At 39.8% G+C, this 23,530-nt stretch overlaps 1 protein-coding gene across 2 annotated transcripts in view; it reads left to right on the forward strand.

The window, feature by feature from the left end:
- The window catches only part of LOC141759057 (E3 SUMO-protein ligase PIAS1-like), a 69,953-nt gene that overhangs the window by 20,926 nt on the left and 25,497 nt on the right, over positions 1–23,530 (forward strand). For both annotated transcript variants that reach the window (XM_074620968.1, XM_074620960.1), the window contains exon 2: positions 12,923–13,418. In XM_074620968.1, the coding sequence (XP_074477069.1) occupies positions 12,923–13,418 (496 nt within the window). The remainder of the gene's footprint in view (positions 1–12,922; positions 13,419–23,530) is intronic.

Below are 23,530 nucleotides of genomic sequence, written 5' to 3' on the forward strand. Positions count from 1 at the left end.
AGTATAAAATAGTGATTTGATCATTAGGGGTGAGGGAAAAAATCGATGCAACATAGTATCGCAATATTTTGCAATATTGTTTTGACACACAGACTTCAAGTATCAATCTTTTATTATATAAACTATTAACCTCTTAACAATCCGACGGTGGGCCCGGACACTATTCTGTATTTCAGAGGTTGTGGCGGGCTCAGTCTTAAAGCTGGAGTGAAGGTATGTATGAAGATATGAAACTGGAAAACCTAAGGAATTGATTGGTACCAGTCATGTCATGTTAGCTTGTTGGGAGGAATGCTAAATAACGCTCCAAAGTTACGCTAAATTTGGGTGAGGAAAAACTGGTATGGCCATTTTCAAAGGGCTCCCTTGACCTCTGACCTCAAGATATGTGAATGAAAACTCTGAGATGAACAGAGTGAAAACTGTATCTTATTAGATAAAACACATGTTGACGAACTGCATAATTTGCAGTTGAAAAAAGATAATACATCGCAATATATCTTATCTCAATACTTGGCATATCGCAAAATGTTTAAAAATCGCAATAAGATCGAATAAGTATTGGGATAATATCTTATCATTTCGCCTCTGGTGATTCCCACCTCTATTGATCACAGCTCTTACTGTAGGTACAACCTGCGATCAGCTATATAAAATGAGTTAAAATGGCTTTACTGCCATGCAGACCAGACCACATCTGAGCAGGCATACAAGTCGGTCACTCTTTCTTGAAAAACTCTGTTTCCTTGCTCGCATTAAAAAAGCCTGTTCGGTTTTATCCACTCTGGAGAATGTGTTCGAAAAGGTTTACTTGTTAGGTGTCAAGAATGTATGGAACAGACGGCCACAGCGGTGAGGAAAAATATGCTTTTGTAGATTTAGCTGTCTTTGGATGGATGTGGTCTTGGAATATGGATACTTTATTTAAAAAACAGATAATATTATCAGAAAAAAATCTATCCTGGTCAATCCCAAAGTAGGCCTGCATTATTACTAGCTGTTTCTTATTATAAACTGTTGTAGACTTTTCTGTGAAGGATCAACAGAGATGGAAATCTATCTGTTGGAGCTCCTTGATATCTGGGGTTTGTTAGTTTGTAATAGGTGCCATGTTTTCTCAAAGTTTTGGGCCAGTTTGGACGCAGAGTCAGCTACAGATGTTTTGGAAAAAGGAAACAACATGTCTCAGCAAGCATAGAAAAACAGCATGAGGCAGAAACAACACTGCATCTAAAACGCTTTGGAGGACTAAACTTAGTCCAAAAGTCAGAGCGGATATGGGACTTTTATGAACCACACACACAAAGACGTAAAGTTTATGCTGAGTTTTTAAAGTTTGTCTTTTGACTTTGTGATAAATGATGCTTTGCAAGGACCGCTGCTTTTTTTAATGTTTACTGCTCTGCCAGTGGAGTCGAACCGGGGTTTTATTTTCATCCTATTCCATCTGTTCATTCCTCTTTCTGATCAGTGTATTTGCTTAAAACTTTTCGGAAAGGTTAGTTGTGTAGACTTTTGGTTAAAAATCCAACATTTGGAGCTGTCATACCTTCACAGCTGCATGGCGTTGGTGGAGACACCTGCTCCACTGAGTGTCATGACATTTCATCTGCAGGTAGCATTGTTACCAAAATTGAAGACTCTTTTGTCATTCATACACACACCTAGATATTTTAATGAATTCAATGAGAGATAGAAAAACACATTTTACAAAGACTAAAATTGAGGAATAAAGTAATTCTAGACAATGTCAAAAAAGTGGACAGGGCCTAAGTTCTATAGTGTGACTGATACTGGATTTGTGAGGCCAATACTGATATCAATTTTTGGGAGTTTAAAAAAAATCAGATAACAATACATTGACAGATAACATAAACAGCAATTTTCATACATATCCCTTATATTTGACATATACAACGTTACAGATATCTGCAATAAGCTTACTATATCGGCCAACATATCAGCCTGGACGATTAATATCAGCAGCCCTGGTATAGAGCAAGGTTTGGGGTTTGTTAGTATTTTATCAAATCTGAATCCTTTTCAATCCTTATCAAATCTATGTATTTTGTATTGCAAGTGACAATTAATAAACTCTGTTGAAAGTTCAATTACGGGGTTAAGATGACGACCATGAGCCGCAAACTAAGCCAGGGACATTTGTTTCATGTTCTCTCCCTCATTTCCTGTCATTGCTCTACAAAAAAAGTTCAATTACGTTACAAGAAATTCCCCGGTCCTAATATTCATACTAGTGATGACAAGTGCTTGCTTGTAGTCTAAATGACTCATGAAGCTCGTATTCAACCAGTCAGCAACTGGTCAAGCACCGCAAACTCCACCTGTATGGAGGCTGAGCCATCAGAAAGTACAACCTCGGGAGGGAAGAAGTAACAACGCCCAGGAACCAAAACTGAAAATTCTTGAGTTCCTCAAAAGGTTACTGGAAAAGAGGCGGCATGAGTTATAATTGTTTCTCTGTTTCTGTTTCTTTCTCAGTTTTGGGACTGTTAATTAGAAACAATGCTGCTGAAGCACAATGTGCTTTATGTTAAAGTAAAGTTAAAGTATAATTAGGTGTAAACAGTACATTTTAGAGGAGTTAAGAGTAGTAGTAGTAGATGGAGTAGTAGTAGTAGTAGTAGTAGTAGTAGTAGTAGAGTAGTAAGAATTTTCATTATGTAAAGAATTATATCCCTGATCCAACATTAACACACAGCAGCCCAGTCGCATGAAAAGGCGTGTGAATGACATGTTGATGACATGTTAATGCGCAAGGCAAAAACATGTAATAAGAACACTGTTCTCGCTTTACGCGTGTCATTTTCACGCCAATGTAGTCTGTACTGACTGCAATATGAACGCATCTGCGTGAATTTGCTATGCTCAGAGCTAGTGACGTAGAATAAAAGGGGAGAAAGGCTGTGATTTTAGTGGCTTTTCTCTCATCAACACCTCACACAACTTCATCTGAATTTATTGTAATTTTGTGGGTTTTTGTTTTGGAAGCCTCTTGCCGTTTATAGTGCTGCAGTACCACTCTCTGCCTTAACTGTTACTGATGTACCAGCGGGGGCGCTGTTTTACCAAAAAACAAAAGCCTTATTCAATGCTGTTTATTAAGTGTATCACAATCAGAAATACTTTATTGATCCCCAGGAGGAAATTACAGTTGTTCCATTTTAAAATAAAACATTAATATATATAGAAACATAGAGAAGTTATAAGAAAAGTAGAAATAATAATAGAGATGAAATGTAAATGTGTGTGCACTATTAAACAAAATGCAAAAAATCAAACAAAAATATAAAGTTAACTATCGAAGAAATCACAAACTCAAGTACAGGGAATATCTGATTATTGCTTACCATTTAATTTTTATATATGTTTTTTTTTAATTAATAAAAAAAAAGTTCCCTGTTCTGTCATCTATTATTCCATACTTATTAGGATATCATATCGGTTTATCTTATCAAAGTCATCATTTTGAAAACTATTTGTGTGATGTGTAGTGATGATAAATGTGCATGTTTTATTTCCAATCAAATCCAATCCAATATTTCCAATGCAATATATGAGAAGTGATATTGTTTTAAGATATTGTCCAGTTAGTGTCGTCTACCCCTGATATTCTGGACTTTTCTTCTTCACTACAGTTGTAACTCTGCAGTGAAATGACCTTTCTTTGCACAGTTCTGGTATTGTTTCTTTTTCTGAACGAATTTTGGTGTTTGGTGTCTGATCATCATTCTGGGTGTTTGTGGGTTTCAGTTTTAGCGTCATGTGTCGGTCAGAATGTTGTTTTATGGGCATTTCCAGTCCGACGAGACTATCATTGTGGTGCACACAGTTTGAATCCTCTTCTTTTCTTTGGCAACCAAAATTGTGTAATTTAGATACATTGTTTATTGCTGTAAAATGTCACAGGCTGGTAAACTGAAGACAGAAACTTCCTCTTCAGCTTTAAAACCCCACACTGGTCTGCATGCTGTGCGTGTGTGTGTGTGTCTGTGTGTGTGTAGAAACTCCCCTGTTACCACCAGCTATTCTCTTTGTGTTGTATCCTCTCTCTCTCCCTCTTTCACCCTCCTTCCTTTGTTGCAGCTTCCCTTTGCACCTACATGTCAAGTTGTTTCAGTAAAACAACACAATGGAGCACATTCTCACACAAACAGGCTTTGTGTTCAAACCCGGCTGTTCACTGCAGTCAAATCGGTGATGGCGTGATTCTTGTGTGAATTAAGCAGACGGGTACAATTTAAGTAATTAAGTTAAGATGATTTTCACTGTTATGTCGTCGGGAGATCAGTCAGCAACATCTGCCGCGCTGGCTGAATATTGTGACACTGTAATGTCTTTGATATGACTTTAAAGCATTTCATCGTTGTTTTCCAATGTCTTTGATCAGTGACACGACTAAACCAGGGCAGACACAGCTTCGAACTATTCGGTACAGCCCTATTAATAAGCAAATAATGCCTTACTACTCTGTAACTGTTTTAATAACTGATTAACCCCTTACCATTCCGCCCTCTTTTATTTTTTAGAGGGGTAGGGGTGGGGGACAGGTGATGTTCAGGGGTAGATAAATAGTCAACAGTAGATGTCACATAGAAGTGGTGTACATCATCTGAAAGCTGGGAAAATGAAGATTAATTTGAGTTGCAGCTCAGCACTGTGTGTCAAGTTGTTCTAGTCATTAATAAGAAGTAGAAATTAATTAATTAAGTAATTAATTAATTAAATTAAATAAATTGTGAAAGTGTATAAGGGCTTAGAACATTATGATTGAAGTATATGATGGCCATCCCCATGCTCTATTATGTCTCATGTCTCATTTCTGCAGCACTTTTTGGGCTGATACCATTTGTTACACAGATGTGGTGCTAAATTTAACCAGATTTTACCACTAGAGAATTTATCAAAATGATCAATAATCCCTCCAAAAATACCACCATAGAAAAATCCGTTCTGTGATTTGGCATCAAAAACTTTTGACATTTGGAGATTTCAGCAAGAATTGCATTTTTGGGCGATTGGATGGCAAGCACTTTGGTTCTGGAGACTGCTCAGAAACCTCCTTATTGTCAATCTAGCTAGAAAAGCCATACATCCTCTGAATGCCCTAGATCTCTAGTTTGTGGCTCTAAAGTTTCATGAGGCTGTGATTATCCTAGAGGTCACCATCATTTACTGCATGCAAGAAACTGCATGTGATTATCATAAAGTGGGCATGTCTGTAAAGGGGAGACTCGTGGGTACCCATAGAACCCTTTTTCATTCACATATCTTGAGGTCAGAGGTCAAGGAACCCCTTTGAAAATCAGCATGCTAGTTTTTCCCCGCCCAAATTTAATTTAACTTCGTAACTTTGACTTGTAACTTCATAGCGTTATTTAGCGATCTTCCCGACAAGCTAGCAGCCCGCTGCAACCTCCGAAAGACAGAATAGTGGCCGTGCCCACCGGCGGGCCAGCAGCGTTTTAAGGGGTTAATCATTTGAGTCATTTTCAAGCAAACGTGCCAAACGTCTGCTGATTCCACCTTCTTAAATATGAGGATTTGCAGCTTTTCTTTGTCTTATATGACCGTATAAACCTCCTCTTCCCCCTCCTCCTCCTCATCGTCCTCCTCCTCCTCCCCTCCTGTTGACTGGGAAGATGGAGGTGTTTAGGGGCCACCTGTCCTGGGGAGGAGAATGATTGGCTGATGGAGAGGAGGGCAGAAAAGAGGAGATAGTGAGAGCTCTTCATCTATCTCTCCTCCACCAGCTCCCCTGTTTTTTTTTTCTTCGTTTTTTTTATTTTTTGAAGCCAGAGGAATGTTACACATCCGCAGTGTGGTGGAAGAGTATTTGTGTGTTTATTTGAGCCAGTTTTTGTGTGTATTTGTCTCCCTTTAGTGTGTGTTTGCTTTGTAGAGAGAGTAGGTGGAGGTGGGGGGGCTTTGCGTGTGTGTGTGTGTGTGTGTGTGTGTGTGTGTGTGTGTGTGTGTGTGTGTGTGTGTGTGTGTGTGTGTGTGGTGTGTGTGAAATGGTGGGCAGCCAGTGTCATCATTTTTTCACACCCCCTCTTCTCTACAACATGCATATTTCATGGAACTGGTCATTTATGTCGCCAGCAGGACCGCCAGCTTCTTGGCCGGACCAATTCACTGAGTGCGTGTGTGTGCTGTCCAAGTCTAGGGATACTAAACAGAATGATATTGAATTAGCAAAATTATTGTTCATTTAAAAAGTATCTCTAAATGTTGAAAATCCACAGATTTTCCGGCCGACAGCTGCAGCCTGCATGCTGCACCTGTGATGGAGCTTCCTGCTGTACGAGCCGTCTGTGTTTGACTGATGTGTTTTTATAACTGCAGTGAGGTTCAGCCTGAAGGCTTCAGAATTACATTCACTGTTTCTTTCCCCTCCATGAATGTGCCTTTAATGTTAGTTTGTATAGTGGCAAAGGGCAAGGACAGGTCTGCAGTGTGTCCTGGTAATTGTGTCTGGATGTTGTATACATCGGCCACTTTGTTAGTATGACTGTATGTGTGTGTGTGTGTGTGCGTGTGTGTATGCATATGTGACAGCTGTACACAAGATGCAGTGTTTGGTCTGTAAACAGCAGCTCTGCTCTTCACTGTGAGCAGTGTGGAGTATGTTTGGTTGTCTGAAATCTCTTCTCCATGCAGGAACCGAACAATATTTAATGATCAGTCGACTGACAGAACATTTTTCTGCAACAATACTGATAATCAATTAATTGTTTGTCATTTTTTAAGCAAAACTGTCCAAAAAAACTGTATATTTGGTGTCTTTCTTATTCTTCTATGAGTAAACTGAATATCTTTGTGTTTTGGACAAAGTTAGTTGGTTAGTTGGATAAAATACGACATTTGAAGGCATCACCATGGGCTCTGGGAACTTGTGATGGACATTTCTTTTTTTTATTCTCTGACATATTATAGACCAAGCTATTAATAGATTGATCAAGAAAATAATGAATATAATCTGGGTTCTGTGTTGCATTTAAACTGTATTTCACTGAGGGGTATGTTTGTATAAAAAGGGCTACAGTGAGACTGACCTAAAATAAGTTGTTGTAGAACAGACAACAATGGAAGAAGTGGTGCTGATATTTGTTAATGATACTTATGATAATGTGAAAATATTATATATATGTTAGGGGTGGGAATCACCAGAGGCCCAACAATCTGATATTATCACAATACTTAAGTATGATATGATCTAATTGCGATTTTAAATATTTTGTGATATGCTGAGTATTGCAATAAGATATATTGCGATTTATTACCTTATTTAACTGCAAATGATGCAGTTTGTCAACATCTGTTTTATCTAATAGGATACAGTTTTCACTCAGTTCATCTCAGAGTTTCCATTCACATATCTTGAGATCAGAGGTCAAGGGACTCCTTTGAAAAGGACCATGCCAGTTCTTCCTCAAAATGTACAATATGATACAATATCACCACGCAAAATATTGCGATACTATGCTGTATTGATTTTTTCCCCCGCCCCTTATAAATATAAACTGCACTGCTGGGGACGACACAAGCTGGACAGTTTGTGGCCCCAAAGGCGTCCAGTGCATCATAGTTGTTCGGTTTGCTCCACTGGGTGCACTGTGATCCTTCATTTTTCTATAATCCGTCTAAAAGTAGCTGAAACTTACATTTAGTACCTCCTCCTGAGCAGTGCCAGAATTTAGTTCCAGGAACTCATAAACCCAATGTGGGACATAAAAGCAGAATCTGTGACAATAGCTACATGATACGCTATGTTTTGTTAAGTTCCTGCGGTGGGCTAAAAGACCTATTTTTAATCTTTGACAGAGCAGCATCCTCTGGCTGAAATCTGCTTATATAATTATCTGAAACTTAGGACGTTTGGCTGATTAAGAGTCAGTGACAAATAATGAGAGTTGCTGCACATTTTGTCACTAGAAGTCTAATCTAATCATACCTGTTGGAAATTCACCTCTCATATCTGCAGGAAAAGTATTTATAGGTCTCTAATGTCACTATTTAATTAATGAAAAAGAATAAATATTGCCCAACATTTTACCAGAAAATGTTTTGGATGGCTTCATATGTTTCAAGTGTTGTAGATGTTACTTGAAGCACTTATTGGTTTGCTGCACTTGCACTGAAAGCTAGATATGCAAAAATGGAACAAAGTTTACAGTAACCTGCAACGCTTCGGGGGTTTCAGTTCCTTTCAAAAGCACCGTTCATGCGTCAGTCTTAGTGATACAGTACAATTCTGTGGTTGGACCAGAGTGAGAGGTTGTATTCACTCTTTGGACACTCATGCTGAAAGTGAAATTAGTAGTTTCATTTAGATGATACTCTATATAGCGAACTAGCACAGCAGTAGAATAAGCTTCAGTTTTGTCCTCAGCAACATTGCAAATAACATAACGACTTGGCTTTATTCCTGCTAAATTTGATATGCAGGAGACAAATTAGACGGTGTGTGATCAGTGTTGGATATAAGGATAGTTATTAATTTTGCATGAAATCTGTTCCAGCATTGAAAAAGTGTTAGTGGTTCATCTTTGCGTTTTTGTTTCTCAAGTCTAAAAAGTAGCTGCTATGTTTAGGCCGCAGAAAATAGCCTACAGCACCCCTATATGTCATTTTAAATGTCAATTAAATGCAAGACTCTAGTGTAACCCAAGAGGAATGGCCCTCATTATAAGAAACAACAAGAAAATCTTGAAGGCTTAAAGGTTTAATCCTTTGTATGGACACCGCAGCACACATATTCTGTACATAACAATTATAACTGTGTGCTGTGTATATAATTGATTAGCCGGAAACTGACACAGTGGGCACTAACAGCCTGTGTGCTTTATCATTTAAGGGGCGTGTGTTTGTGTGCGTCTGTGCTTTCTTATCCCTGCTCTGTCATTAAAGGACATGAAGGGAGGATGTTTGTCCAAGACATTCTTACAGGCTACCCTGTGCCTGCGTGCGTGCGTGCGTGCGTGCGTGCGTGCGTGCGTGCGTGCGTGCGTGCGTGCGTGCGTGCGTGCGTGTTATAAGAAAGACAGCGCTGATTCCAACATGCATATACAGTATGTCGCTATGTTTTTTCTATTTGTGTAATGCAGATATGATTCTTTAGGTCTATCTGTATTATCACTATAATTTGCCATAGTACGGTCTTCATGGTTCATGGTATGCTACTGATGGCTGCTAGTTAATGAGGTGAGCTTTCATTTAAACTCTTGCTTTTCCACCCACCTCCACCTTTGCAAATTTTAGGTTGTAGCTGGCTCAGTTTTAAAGCTTGAGTGAAGAAACTGGTATCATATGAAACTAGAAAAGACCTAAGGAATCTATTGGTACCAAAAATCTGAGGAATACTAGCTTGTTGGGAAGGAGACTAAATAATGCTCCAAACTTATGCCAAATTTGAGCGAGGAAAAGCTGTCATGGGCATTTTCAAAGGGGTCTGTTGACCTCTGACCTCAAGATATGCGAATGAAAATGGGTTCTATGGGTACCCACAAGTCTCCCCTTTACAGACATTCCCACTTTGTGATAATCACATGCAGTTTGAGACAAGTCATAGTCAAGTCAGCACACTGACACACTGACAGCTGTTGTTGTCTGTTGGGCTGCAGTTTGCTATGTTATGATTTGAGCATATTTTTTATGCTAAATGCAGTACCTGTGAGGGTTTCTGGACAATATTTGTCATAGTTTCGTCGTAATTGATTTCCAGTAATAAATATATACATACATTTGCATAAAAAAAGCATATGTGTGCACTCTCATGTTGATAAGAGAATGAAATACTTGACAAATCTCCCTTTAAGGTACATTTTGTGTCTTTGTTTTGTTTCTGAGGTGAGTAATGGAATTTCAGCATTTGGTGCAGCAGCTTCAGATGATAATTGATCATGCCCTTTACATCTAAACGGCTGCGGGAAGTGCTGAGTTACAGTCACTGAGGGTACAACTTACTTTGCTATCTTTGTGAAGTTTTACCTGAAGTTCGTCCACATATACATCTGGACAGTGGCTAGCTGAAGAGCTGCTAGCGCTCTCTAGTTTGGACCAACCTGAAGCTTAACCTGAAGTCAGTGCAGGCAACACTTTTTCCCATGCTCTCGCTGCAGCTACTCCATCCCACGACCCCCTGGGAGGTACCGCCTCAGCCTCACGTTGAGCCGGGGAGAAGCCTTTGTAGTTTTTTTTCTCACTCCAACACAGGCAAAAACTTGCTGCATCGAGTGTCAGTGGTGTGTGTAGTATTTGGACAGGTGCTGATCCAGCTGACAGGTTCTCACTTTTATGGTATGCATTGTAGTGCAATGAGATGCTTTTCTGCCAGAAGGGAAACTCTACTGTGTGTGTGTGTGTGTGTGTGTGTGTGTGTGTGTGTGTGTGTGTGTGTAGTTTTTTTTAAACATCTGTGAGGCAAATGGCCAGCTGTGCCGAGCTAATGTATCTCAATGTATAGGGAGAGACTCAGCGCAGACTTTGGCATTGCTTAGAGGCAACACATCAGCATCTAACCAGATAAAGATACAGAATATTGATGCAAATCATCCAATTATGCATTTAAAATTCAATTCGTCCATTTACTTTCATACCTGGTCAGGCTGACAGTGGCAGGAGGGCTTGCAGAGCAGCCAAATGTAGTAACTTCTTAAGCTTTTCCCTGGGACTGCTCCAAGACTAACTGAGAGTAACGCTGCACTCACACTAAGTAGTAGTCAGTCTCTGGCCTCCCATAAATCTGCAGCTCTGTGGGTGTGTTGGGTTGAGCACATCATTTACATACTCTGCTCCGGCTGGACAGTTGCTTTCTGACGTAGCCAACGTACTACGCTCAAGGACGTTGTTAATTTCCTGTTGCACATTTTGTTTCCAGAGTGCAGAACAGCTTTGTTTTCTGTCTTTTTTTTTAAGCATTATGAGTTGTTGAATTAGTTTTAATACAACAATGATGCCCGAACAGGCAAGACCGATCGGTATCGTGATTTGCTCTTGCCTGGTTGTCACTCGCTTTGTGTCAGAGTGCATTTGCATAAAGTTGAGCCTTTCTCAACTTGTAGTGCAGCTGGGTACCTTTTTTAAATCTCTGTGGTTGTGTTGTAGCCTTGTAGGGTTGGGCGATATGATAGTATATACCATGCAACAGTAGAAATGTGTTCACCGGTAGAGATTTGGCAATACCGTCAAAGAACGTCTATTGCTAAGAAGTGAAGGTCAATTGCTCATTCCATTGCAACATCAGCATCCAGCAGCACAGCAATGCTTCTGCCATTTTGGCCAGTACAACGTCCGCCTAAAAAGTACCGTACAAAAGTAAAACAAAAACATTTCCATTCTATGTCATATTCTACCAAAATGGCCCGTGTTGAACATTAAAATATTATAAATATAATAAGCATTTTCATTCCAAAAAGGAGAGTGAAGTAGAGCAGGAGGAGGCATCCCAACCAACCCAAGATGAGGAAGAACTACCAGACGTTTGCACACTGTACTTTATTTTGACAGTGTTTTGTCAGCTTTTTAAAACAAAAGATGAGCAAATCTTTTAGGAAAAGTCAAGTCTTTTTTTCTTTTAGTATACCCTTAAATACAAATTTGTGTGATTTTTATATTGCACTGTCTGAAGTCAGGCTGGTATTTATTTGCACCTGTTAATTAAAACCTGTAACACTGAAATTATTGTTCTCAGGAACCTTAAAGCTTTCATTTTGAAAGTCTTAGTCTTTTGTTTGAGAGTCTTTTGTTGTTAACTCAAGTGTTGTCTCATGTCTCATATAGGGATATTAATAATTAACCGTTTAACCGTTAACCGACATTAAGCATTTTAACCAATTAACGCTATCCGTTAAAAGAAATGTTAATAATTAATTCAAAAGCTGAGCGGCTCAGAGGAGCGGCTCGTCACTTTAATGAGAAAAGCTGGTCATCCTTAACCCCCCCACCTTAAGAAGCAGAGCCGGAGTTGCAAAATACAGGATGTTGGCTCCGGTCTATGGCTCGCTTGAGCGTAGCGAGTTGTAGCCTCGTAGCATTTATCCACCAACAAATAAACTGTACACACACTGTCTGCTACACTTACATTCACAGCTATAACGCCACTAACAACCCCACACTCCCCGCCACAATCGCTATTGTTAATCTGGGCAGAGAGAGTATCGTTGCACCGGGCAGACACACAGCGGACAATCTGTTAAACTAAATTAAATGTGCGTTGGAGACTTTTACTGGGAACGTGGATGCATTTCCGTGACACCACAAGTTGACGCTCCCGGACGTTGAACTGGAGACAGTGAACGCAACATACGCTCCCGTACGGGTGAACTGGGGACTCAGTTGTCTGTTGTGCTAATACACTGCGGCTGGCGCACCGCTGCATGTGAGGCACTAATCTTGTCGGTTAACGGTTAATAATCGGTTAACAAGGGTCAGTTATCGGTTAAGCATTTTTTTCAAAATTAGCTTCCGTAGTCTCATATGGAAGTTCCAAATAAAAGAAGAAAATAATCAAATGTGATGAAGTACGTTATGGTTATTTTAAACCATTTCTTAATTGAATTTACAGAGCAACTACTGTATTTGTGATATATAACGTTTCCTGATATGAAATTACATATAACATGATTTTGGCCATATCGCCCACCCCTATAGCCAGGCTGCAATGCCAGGTCCCATTCACAATGAATAGCAGCCTGTCCCAGCTTTAAGGTCGATATGTATGAACGGCCCGTAAAGTGAACCCACCTTTCTTTGTGTCCTGGCTCGGCCCTGCGGTCTCTACACATCAATGACTGACTACTTCAATGACTGTTGATTGCCATTTGGATTGGTACTTTGATCAGTTTTGTGTCCGTGTATGAATGGCATCTCAAAAGTTGATTTCTCATCCTCTTCCTCCTCACAGCAAATGGTGATGAGCCTGCGGGTGTCGGAGCTGCAGGTGCTGCTGGGCTACGCTGGACGCAACAAGCACGGACGCAAGCATGAGCTGCTGACCAAGGCGCTGCATCTGCTGAAGGCCGGCTGCAGCCCCGCCGTGCACATGAAGGTCAAAGAGCTCTACCGACGACGCTTCCCTGCCAAAATGGTGTCCCACTCAGAGCTGGCCATGCCCGGGCCACACCACCCGGCCTCGGCCGGAGGGGTCGGAGGAGGGGGCGCCGCACTGCCCGCTGGACTGACACAGCTGGCGTACGAGGGTCACGCCGGTCACGGTGGAGCCCCGTCGCCCGCCGCCTTACTTCCCCTCTCGCTGCTCGGCCCCGGGAAGCACGAGTTGACCGGGCTGACGCACCACCTGTCCGGCTCGGCCACGCTGCATCCGGTCCACCCAGATGTCAAGCTCCAGAGGCTGCCCTTCTACGACATGCTGGACGAGCTCATCAAGCCAACCAGTCTAGGTGAGGACACGTGTGAGTGTGGCGGATTTAAGGGGAACGATGTAGATGGGTACATTTAATCACTATGTATGCGCTATATTTGCACTATCTATCATCACACTGCAGGGTATAATACATGTGTTTAAGCGTTAATGGTTTCCTGGTGAGTAATAATTCAGTTAAACCTGCTTTTAGTTTTCGGCATTATAGCACCATGTTTTATTTACGGTTTGGTTTTAAAAAAACAAAGCGTGTGACTAAGATATGTTTGTTTTTTGTAACTTCACAAAACCACAATTTACATGGCTGCTTACTATGTTAAAACACTATAAAAAGGAAGGTTGTGGAGCATCCTGTTGGCCTAGTGGTTAAGACCATATACAGTAACCACAGCAGAGCAAGGAACATTATTGCATGTCATCCGTCTCTCCCTCTCTCCATATGTTTCCTGTCTATATCTTCACTGTCAAACGGAATGTGAAAATGCAGAAGAAATAGTCTGCAAGGTTGTGGTTATTTATGTCAGTGTTTCATTCCCATAATAATCATGGTAGCAGTCACAGAAAACATTGACATTTGTGTTTCTGCTGTGGTGGAGAGGCTCCCTGCCAGTACTGGTGTCGTGCTGCTTGCTAATGCATTGACAGGGCACCAAAATGTTACTGCAAAAATATAATTTGTAGATTCCCCATAAGAGTTCAGAGTAGACAGTCGGTTCATAAGAGGTGGAAGTGAAAATATTTATAAATAAAAGATGACGAATTTGCCTTCTCAGATTCTCTTGCACTCCTTCTTACCTAATAGTGGTTGTATTTTCTCAGGTGTTTATTTCCATTAATGAGCAAGAGACCTTGTCTTAAACTTGCATTCTCTCTAATAGCCAGCAGGGGGCGACTCCTTTGGTTGCAAAAAGAAGTCTGATTGTATAGAAGTCTATGAGAAAATGAACCTACTTCTCACTTGATTTATTACCTCAGTAAACATTGTAAACATGAGTTTATGGTCTCAATCGCTAGTTTCAAGTCTTCTTCAATACAGCATGATGTTCATTTAGTAAATTATGGTTCCATTTAGAGTCAAATAGACCATAAAGCAGGGGATGCTTTAGGACGTGGATACTTTGTGATTGACAGGTCGCTACCACGGCGTTGTCTAGTCTGGGAGGTGTCTGCGTTTTTATCTTACAACTTTAACCCTTTCACAGTGTGTTTTCAGTTCATGAAAGTTAATTTCAACATTTTGGTAAAAATGTTTTATTCAGTGTTCGGTTGTACTTACCTTCACCCTCTCGTGTCACTTCTGGTTCCAAAAACCAAGATGGCGACGGCCAAAATGCCGAACTCGAGGCTTCAAAACAGCAGTCTACAGTCTATGATTTAGTCTCAAGCTTGAAACCAACATTTAACGATTAATCATATGCTGTACATAGTTTTCTTTTTTTGTGGATCGGAAGGTAATTTTGAGAGTGACATTCAGCCACTGAATACGTACATTTTAGGTGAATAATGGCTTTTTTGGGGAAATTTATATTTATTACATACTATGCTGGAATTTCTTTTGGGTGGGCTGAGCAACACTGTCACACGATGAACTGTTAGTATACTTTCATTGTACGTATATATTTCTAGCTGTGAAACCAATTTTACATCAGTGTGGAGCCACTGACTATAAATGAATCACTACATGTGTCTACATTACTGCATATATCTACACAAAGTCACATGTCTCCTAGGATACTAAATGAAGTGAGCAATGAGAGCCAAGACGTTTATGATGAATAGGGCTGTCACGATGAAGGAATTTCCCCTGCAGGGATAAGGATTGGCTCAACAGCGCGATATGCAATATTATTGTGTTGTTGTTATTATTATTATTATTATTATTATGATGGTATTTATATGCCTTTTTTTTACTTAATTTATCCTATTTATTTATTTTAAATGACAAAGATGAGAGTTTTAAAACAAATTCATATTTTTTATTGTTAAATGCAGGACACTTTGGTTGCGTCCGGTTGCTATGATACAGAATATCCGCACAAGTAAAAATGTCGACACAAGGTAGAGTAGTTGCTCTGGATATATGCGAAATATGCGGCGCACCCACTGCAAAGAATTTAAAAAGAAAAAATGTGAACATAGCGGTTGTGGGGGTTGCTTGCATCCCCTGCGGTTGGCTTGTCAATAGGGCGGTTATTGCGAAAGCCCTAATGATGAGGATAAGGAAACCTTTCCTCCCCGTCACTCTGTAGCACTGCTGAGAAAACAGTTATGCACCGGCCATGCATAACACCATCACATCTCAACTTCCTGAACAAAACTTAACTTTGTTCCCATGTAGCGACACACACTTGTAGTGAGTCCAAAATAAGAGAATGGGTTTCATATTATATCTTTTAAATTGAATTTTGTCTCTCATTTTGCACGGCACTTGATTCTGTAGATTTATAATCAGAAACATGGTGAAACAGGTAAACGAGTTCATAATATTGTCAGATAGCAGCTGTCAGAAATACTTAAGGCAGAAAACTTGCAGACAAAAACAAATCTTTCACGTAAAATAACTAAAACTGTTCCAACTTTAGCAGAAAATAGCATGTTTAAGTAAGACCCCATTACTTTAATGAGTACAAATATCCAGAATCGTCTCTTATTTCTTATATCCAATCTGCCCTTTAATTCGCTACTTAAGAGACTTTTAATCTTGATCTTGTCCTTATATTAGGTGTGCATCCAGCACCCAGCATGCATTTAGCATAATAACACTCTTTGGGCTCTGGGATATATTGCAAATATATGGAAATGTCTAGATTTTCCTACATTAGCATTTTAATGGAGTAAGAGACCATCTCATGATTAATTTGCCTGCAGATGCATGTACAAACACAGCGCCTGCAGCTCTGTCATCACACCATCTTTCTCCTCCTCCCTCGCCCTTTCTCACTCTATCCATTTTCTGCACATGCTCCATCCCTCTCGGCCTCCGCTCCCCCCCCCCCACCCCCCGTCTTCTGTCTCCGCGGCCATTCTCGGTTAAAATTTGCATGCAAAGTGATGAAATCATACAGGCGTACACCTGTGCCCGCGGAACACACCCTCACCTCATTTGAATCTGAATCGCACATTCACATCATTCTCACACACACACACACCCATCTGCACATACAGTACTTTCAAATGTACTTTCCAATAAATAATGCATGCCGATCGTATTGTTCTCAGAGAAGCAGAGAGAGCGGCTGAGAGGAGGGAAAAACTCAGAGGAAGTTGGTGCACATCGTTTCTCAAAGCTGGAAATTTTAATTTGCTTCAAAAATGACCCTCTTTATCCTTATAATAATGGAGGGCAGTAATGAAACCACTTGATTAATTGTAATTCCCCCCTCATGGGCAGACTGGGAGATTGTCTTCTCTTGCTTTAAGACTGCTGTCGTCTCCCTGATCACACTCTTTCACATACTCTGCCTCTTCTCTGCTTGTTTACTTCTCTCTGATCTTCTGATTACTGCTCAATCCCTCTTTACCCTCTCTCTCTCTTTCTCTCTCTCTCTCCCCCATTGTTGTTGCCTCGCCTCCAGTTTCTCTCTCATTTTTTTTGGACTCCCTTCCCCCACTTGCTTGCTTTGCTCCCTTGGTTTGCAAGATTTCTTTTTTTTTTTGCTGGAGAAAGCTGATTTGTTGGCCATGTATGTGCTTAACCAGGATTCTGACAGGGTTGTTTTACAAGAGCGCATGTGCATGACAGACTTAAGACGGCGCAGTGAAAGGAAAGATTATGACTTGTTTGGTGCGTCCTTGCATCTAAAATTGGAATAAATAAGTCTGAGAACGTCTGTTTTCCTCAGATGAACTGCAGGTTGTTTGTGGAATTCAGAAAATAGTTTTATGTCTGTACACAAACAGTTTGGCATAAAAGTCAAAAGGAAGTATTTAAAGAGGAAATGAATGAAAGCAGTACAACATAAGGGTCGGTTTATGCCAGACGCATATTATCCCCATATTTAATGGTTTAAATATGGCGGTGCACAGTTTCAGACCATATCTCCTGGAAGACATGCACAGAGTTGCACTCGTCTGTTCACATCAAAAGTGACAGAAATAATTGTGTAAAGAACGAAATAAGAGAGCGCCTTAAGGAAGACGTTTTTAACTTACACAGTATGCTGCTGCACATGTTCAGTTCCTCACTACAATTAAAACAACTAAAACAACTAAAAGCTCCATAAATTCAACTGAAGTACAGTGATTTTTGCACACTAGTTCTGACCTTTTGTTTTTTCAACATGCATATTCCTCTCATGTTGGCTCTCACGCAGTAATTTATTTTTGACTTTATGCATAATCTGTACTATTTTAAGATGTACCAAGTCCCTAAATGTTACAGCCCTCTCATTTAATAAGCTGTGGGTTTGTTGGTTCTTGATAAGTAGTAGCTTTGTCTACAGTTTTGGCTCTTGGTTGATTTATATTATGTGCATTCCCAACATTTCACACAGTAAGTTGTAGGGCTGCACAATTAATCAAATATCTTTTCACAATTTTGGCTTCCCACAATTAAATGAACACGATCGACTGCAATATTGACGTTTAAAATGCTCCGCTCATAGAAAACTTGCTACATAAAATAATGAAGCGCTTCCTAAACTAACAGTTAGAGATGAACCGTCAATCAGCGGCCCGATCAAAGCCGGCCGGTCTCAGCAGTCTAATATATCCACGTATATAAACACACATGTGCAGCCGCCACATGATGGTTTTTACGTCGGCACACAGCGGCACACTAAGTAACGTCACACACACACACAACATGTTGTTGGTGTGGATGTTTTTCAGTGTGAGTGACGAAGACATGAAGCTGCAATTTGTCACAACTGTAAGTCCAAAATGAGTCGTGGAGGAACAACCTGAAAACATTTGGAACAACTAACTTAATCAGACACTTAATATAATAATTCATTCCCATGATGCTGCTCAGTGTAATCACAGTGACCGGCTCGTCTGCTCGTCTCCGTCAGCGGAGGTTCCATTGAGCTATATTATGCTAGCTCTGTTCAGTACAAATTGAGGAGGATTGGGCAATGGTAAATTATAACGCTATCATGATGTGTTCAAATGTAATCTTATAAAATGTAGTTTTTGGTGTGAAACTTGAATAAATCCAGATGTTTGAAGGAGACGTTTTCACAGCACTTCAAAATAGATATTAGAGAGGGAATTATGACCTGTTTAACTTCCTAACACTAGCTCTAAGCAGCTTAATCTCTTATAATTAGAACTACTAATACCAAGATTTGTTTTAATTAAAGCAAATATTTGAATAAAAATACAATCATCTATTTCTTAATCATTTGAATTGTGTGTTTTTATGCAAATAACCGCTATAGATGATTATAACAAAGTAAAAGGAAAACAGTTAGAGTTTTTGACAGTTGGAAGTTAGCACAAGATTGAAGTGAAAGCAGCGCTCTGTTTATTTAAATGTGAAATTGCAATTGTCCCTAAAATCAATGAATAATCTTGATAAATAATCAGGAACTCAATATTGATATAATTTTGGCCATAAAATGGGGCAGTCCTAGTAAGTAGTGTATGGACGTATACTGCAAGAAAACAATGTAAGGTGTATAATGTAGCTTGATTTAAGAAAGCCTTATTGCACATATGCACAGTAAGAAGGAAACTGTGTGCTCTCTTACTACAGAGTCAGTTCTCTCACTGCGACACCACTCCTCAAGCTGCAGCAGCATATATCATTAATAAAGTAAAAAAATATGTTATCCTTGGTAGAGAGGTTGGGGGAAAAATATACATTCAGTTTCACGGTAACTGACGAATTGTGGTGCATGTCAACGTGTTTTCAGATTTCTTGCCTTAACCTGATTTCTCACAGTAACCTGGTTTCTTGTGTGCATGTAATCGTAGTTATTATCTCTCTCACACCATCCTCCCCCTCCTTCCCTCCCTGTCATCATCCCTCCCTTCCCTCCCTCCCCTCCCTTCCGTGCAGTCTTTTGCTCTCTGCTGAGTCTTATCAGTCTGTGGGATAAAGGTTGGTCAGCCCACAGTTTAGCCCTGCCAGTCTAAACTGGTCAACAGTCTGGGGCTGCACCAGCTACTCCTTTATTACCATGGCGACCTCACTGGTTGAACTCTCCATCATTATCCGTCCTCCACAGAGAGCCTCTGTGCTCATTATGGATATCATTGTGGTGTGCATGCATTATACATGATTTAATCACCATATCTTCAGGAAAAGGATGCGAGCCCATTTCGCGTTTGATGAGCGTTTGGTGCATAATGGCTTGTTACATGATGGTAGGATTGCTGTGATATTAGTACAATGGAGGGAAATCATTTGGCATGTGGTGAAAAAAACATCTAATCAAGTGTTTGGAACAAAGATGAGTCAGTCCATTTTATTTTTGAAAGCATCTTTAAAAACTAGATGTCAGGGTTTCATTGTTAAGAATGTTTATTTCTGCCCATTTAGGCCACTAGGTCACATTCATATTTGCCTTCAGTACATTTTTAAAGGCCCATGCAGGGAAGCAAGGGAATCTATCTTCAGCTCTACAAACGGTTTACTTTGGTGGCAGGACATGAAGCATGGAGCCATCGGCCTGTCAGTTACACTGTGAACACAATAGCGTATTAACTCATGATACAAACTTTATACATACAAAACAGATTGCCTCTCTACAGCGGAGGATTTGATTACATTTTGGAGTATGGAAGCAACTAACAAGTATTTTCTGATATCGATTAATCTGCCAATTATGTTCTTGATTGATTGATTCATTATTTTGCTTTCACATTGCTTGCAAGATAGATATTCAATTTGCTACCATATATGACAAAAAAAGCAGCAAATCCTCATAGTTTGAGAGGCAGGATTTAGAGAATGGCATTTTTATTTGAAATATGAATACTGAAATACTGAAGTATGATGGCGTATTAGGGCCATTGCTGAAATAAAAGACACGCTTTTGTGTAGTCAAAGATAGAAGTTGTTCGTCTCTACATTTCTGTAACTTCTACAATATTAGTATTTACTTATGTTCATAAAAGAACACAGAAAGAACATGAAAGAAAACACGTATATGTATCTTTCAGGATCTTCGCCTCGCTCAGATGCCATCCTTACCATAAGAACACTACTTTAGGAGACACAAAATTCAGATGGTGGCTGGCATTACCACGGTTTTGCACTCCACTATTTTCAGTTTTTCAGTTTCAGTTTTTTCCTTGTAAATTTATGACTTTATAATCTCCAAATTTCGATTTTTTTTCTCATAAATTTGCAACTTTAATCTCAGAGAATATCCAACTTTTTTTCTCCTAAATTTAAGACTTTAATATCAGAAGCTTTTTCTCGGAATATTAGCCCCCCTGCCCCGGCTCGGTAATTTTCTTTTCTTTTTTTTTTACCTGCAATGGCCCTAATACACTGTCGTACTGAAGCGATTAATCGATCATCAAAATAATGGCAGATTAATTTTCTGTCTGTAAAGTGTTGCAGCTCTATTTTAAAATCCCTCATTCACAGAATCTTTATATAAGTGGAAGTTTCTTGAAACTTTCTTGAATTCCACAATTATCAGATATAAAGTTCACATTAAGACCAGCTATGTAAAGTACTGCATGTTTGCTTTAAAACATTTCTAATGATCATATTCATTAGCAAAATTAATGATGTTTGCATAACTAGTTATGTTCCATATATCATGTTGATTATAGCTCAAGTGCCTCTTGAGCTGCCACGAAATGATGAATGAATTGATTTACAAATACATTTCATATTCAGTGTTTTTAACAACTCTTAAATTCCCAAATCTGAGCTCCTCCTTGTTATTTAGAAGTTGTCCTTCATAATTTGTACGTATAACCAGCCACAACGTGACATAAAGTTCAACCGGTTTGTTCATCCAGCTGCAAGCTACTTTTTGAACATACAGGTTGAGCGCCGCTGGCTGTTTTTGTGTACCTCATCCTTTTCTAGTTGTTTTAGTTCCTATCTTCTAACATTTCTTAATGTCAGACATTGAATGTCTGTCTCTGTCTTGATAAAGGTTGCTGGACTGTGTAAACACCAGGGACAATCTTGGAAATAAGTCCAGGACTTTATCATTCTATCCTAGACAAAGTATGATATGTTGTATTTTATAAATGTATTTCTAAAGTTGTCAATAAATCAAACCAAAAAGAAAACAAAGTGAAGAGAACCAGGTCTTTATTCGAGATAGGCTGTCAGTAGAGATAAGCCTGTATTTGTAATAAACATATTTGATCATATTTTACTAAGGACCTGTTTTCTGATCCTTCGCTGCGTTACTTGTCTCGTTGTGCTGTTTCACATTGAAACACTTTCAGTGGTTCAGACGCAATGAATCCTTCACTTGAAGGATTTTATTGTGAAACATCTGTAGGAAGTGCTGAGATGAATTACCTGCAGCCTCATATCAAGAAAGCGACGTAAAATACAATCAATCTTAAATGAATGAATCAGGAGTGAAAGCAGTGTTTGAGATCCGGCTCATTGTGTGAGATTTTACTGTAAGCTTGATTAATAGATCTAATCAACCCCATCCAAGAGTAGCTAGGCAACAGGCCAATCATTGGCAAATATACACTTCTGTTTTGATTATTTAATTTCATTGTGGGATACAAAGCAGATTTTTTTTTAATCCAGAAGTTCTGGGTTCAAGTCTTCATGACAACAGTTATCCTCCCTGCTGGAGTGTCCTTGAGCAAGCACACTTAATCAAGTCGCTCCGTACGTCTTGTTTTATCTTGGATCGGCAAGCAAATACATGTCACACATGAAGTATATTCAAGTACGTCTCCTCCGGGAACCAGTAAAGATATTATATCACGTACATTATCAGCTACATGCAACATGTCACGGTGGTAATGTTCCCAAACATCTACAGTACAGAAACCAATAAACCTCTTCACTCCACTGAGATTCACCAGCTCAGGCTCTGACCGCGGCGTGATCCTGAGCAAAATCTTTATCTCCCCGTAAACAACTCGGCCTTCTCACAACAAATGAACATCAACAAAGGAGCTCTGGCTGCTCCGAACTATAAACACGCTTTACAAAATGTCTTCCCTCTCTCAGAGCCTATAAAACTAGCAGCAGTATTTACTTCTAAAGGCACTAAAAGATATTTCAAATCTGAACAGATGTTGAAAATGTGAGAGACCCCACACATAACGACATGTTGTGTTAAATTGAACAGTTTTGTTCCTGTAGTGTGTGGTGAGCAACGATTTGGCCAACACAGCAACACCACACACTAACCGATTCCATTCATGAACAACAAGAGTCCAGACTCGAAATCTTGCAAAATCTCTCACTATCAAAAGTGACTTTAGTGTAAACAAACATGGCAGACGACGGGCAGCAATGTTAGTTTTTGCACTACTTTGTTCTGAAAATTCACCAGGGAAAAAATATGGATGAAGTCATGGAGGCACATTAAATAAACACTTGTGTTGTTGCCACAAATCAACAACTTGGTCCTCCATTTCGGAGTCCATCTTACTACTACTTTTACTTTTACTTCTTACTCTCCTGTGACAGCGAGTTTCTTTCCCCCAAAAGGGAGCGCAGTCTCTGCGATGACGCCATGCTGGTCTGGTCTATAGCTTGGAGCCGTAAAGCCCCTCTATTATATCTTTGTTAGGACACGGCAGAGGAACAAAGTGGAGATCAGCGTTTGTGGATTTATTGTTGGTGCAACCAACTACACAGCAACTCTACGGCATAGCGTTATTACTATTGCTGGTTTATTTAAAGTAGAAATTTGGCGACATGTTTGGCGACCTTCTTCTCTTTATGCTGTTACCGTTTATGAGAGACGCAGGATTGTTTTCCCCCAAAAGGGGGTGTGGTCATGCAAGCCATCTCTGGATGACGTATTGTCGGTCTGCTGTATGCCTCACACCACAGGAATATCTGGAATAATCTTTAGAACCATCAGAGTCAGGGTTTTGCTGACAATTGTCGAGAGGGGTTCATCGGGCCCAAAATCGGATTGATTCTCGTGTGTACCCGGCATAGGTCGGCCGTCATCATCCCCCAGACCAAAACCCTGATTGTAACTCTAAACATTTCTCTCTCTTTTAGCT

Source organism: Sebastes fasciatus, chromosome 2 (genome assembly GCF_043250625.1).
Source record: "Sebastes fasciatus isolate fSebFas1 chromosome 2, fSebFas1.pri, whole genome shotgun sequence".
Taxonomy (NCBI): Eukaryota; Metazoa; Chordata; class Actinopteri; order Perciformes; family Sebastidae; genus Sebastes; species Sebastes fasciatus.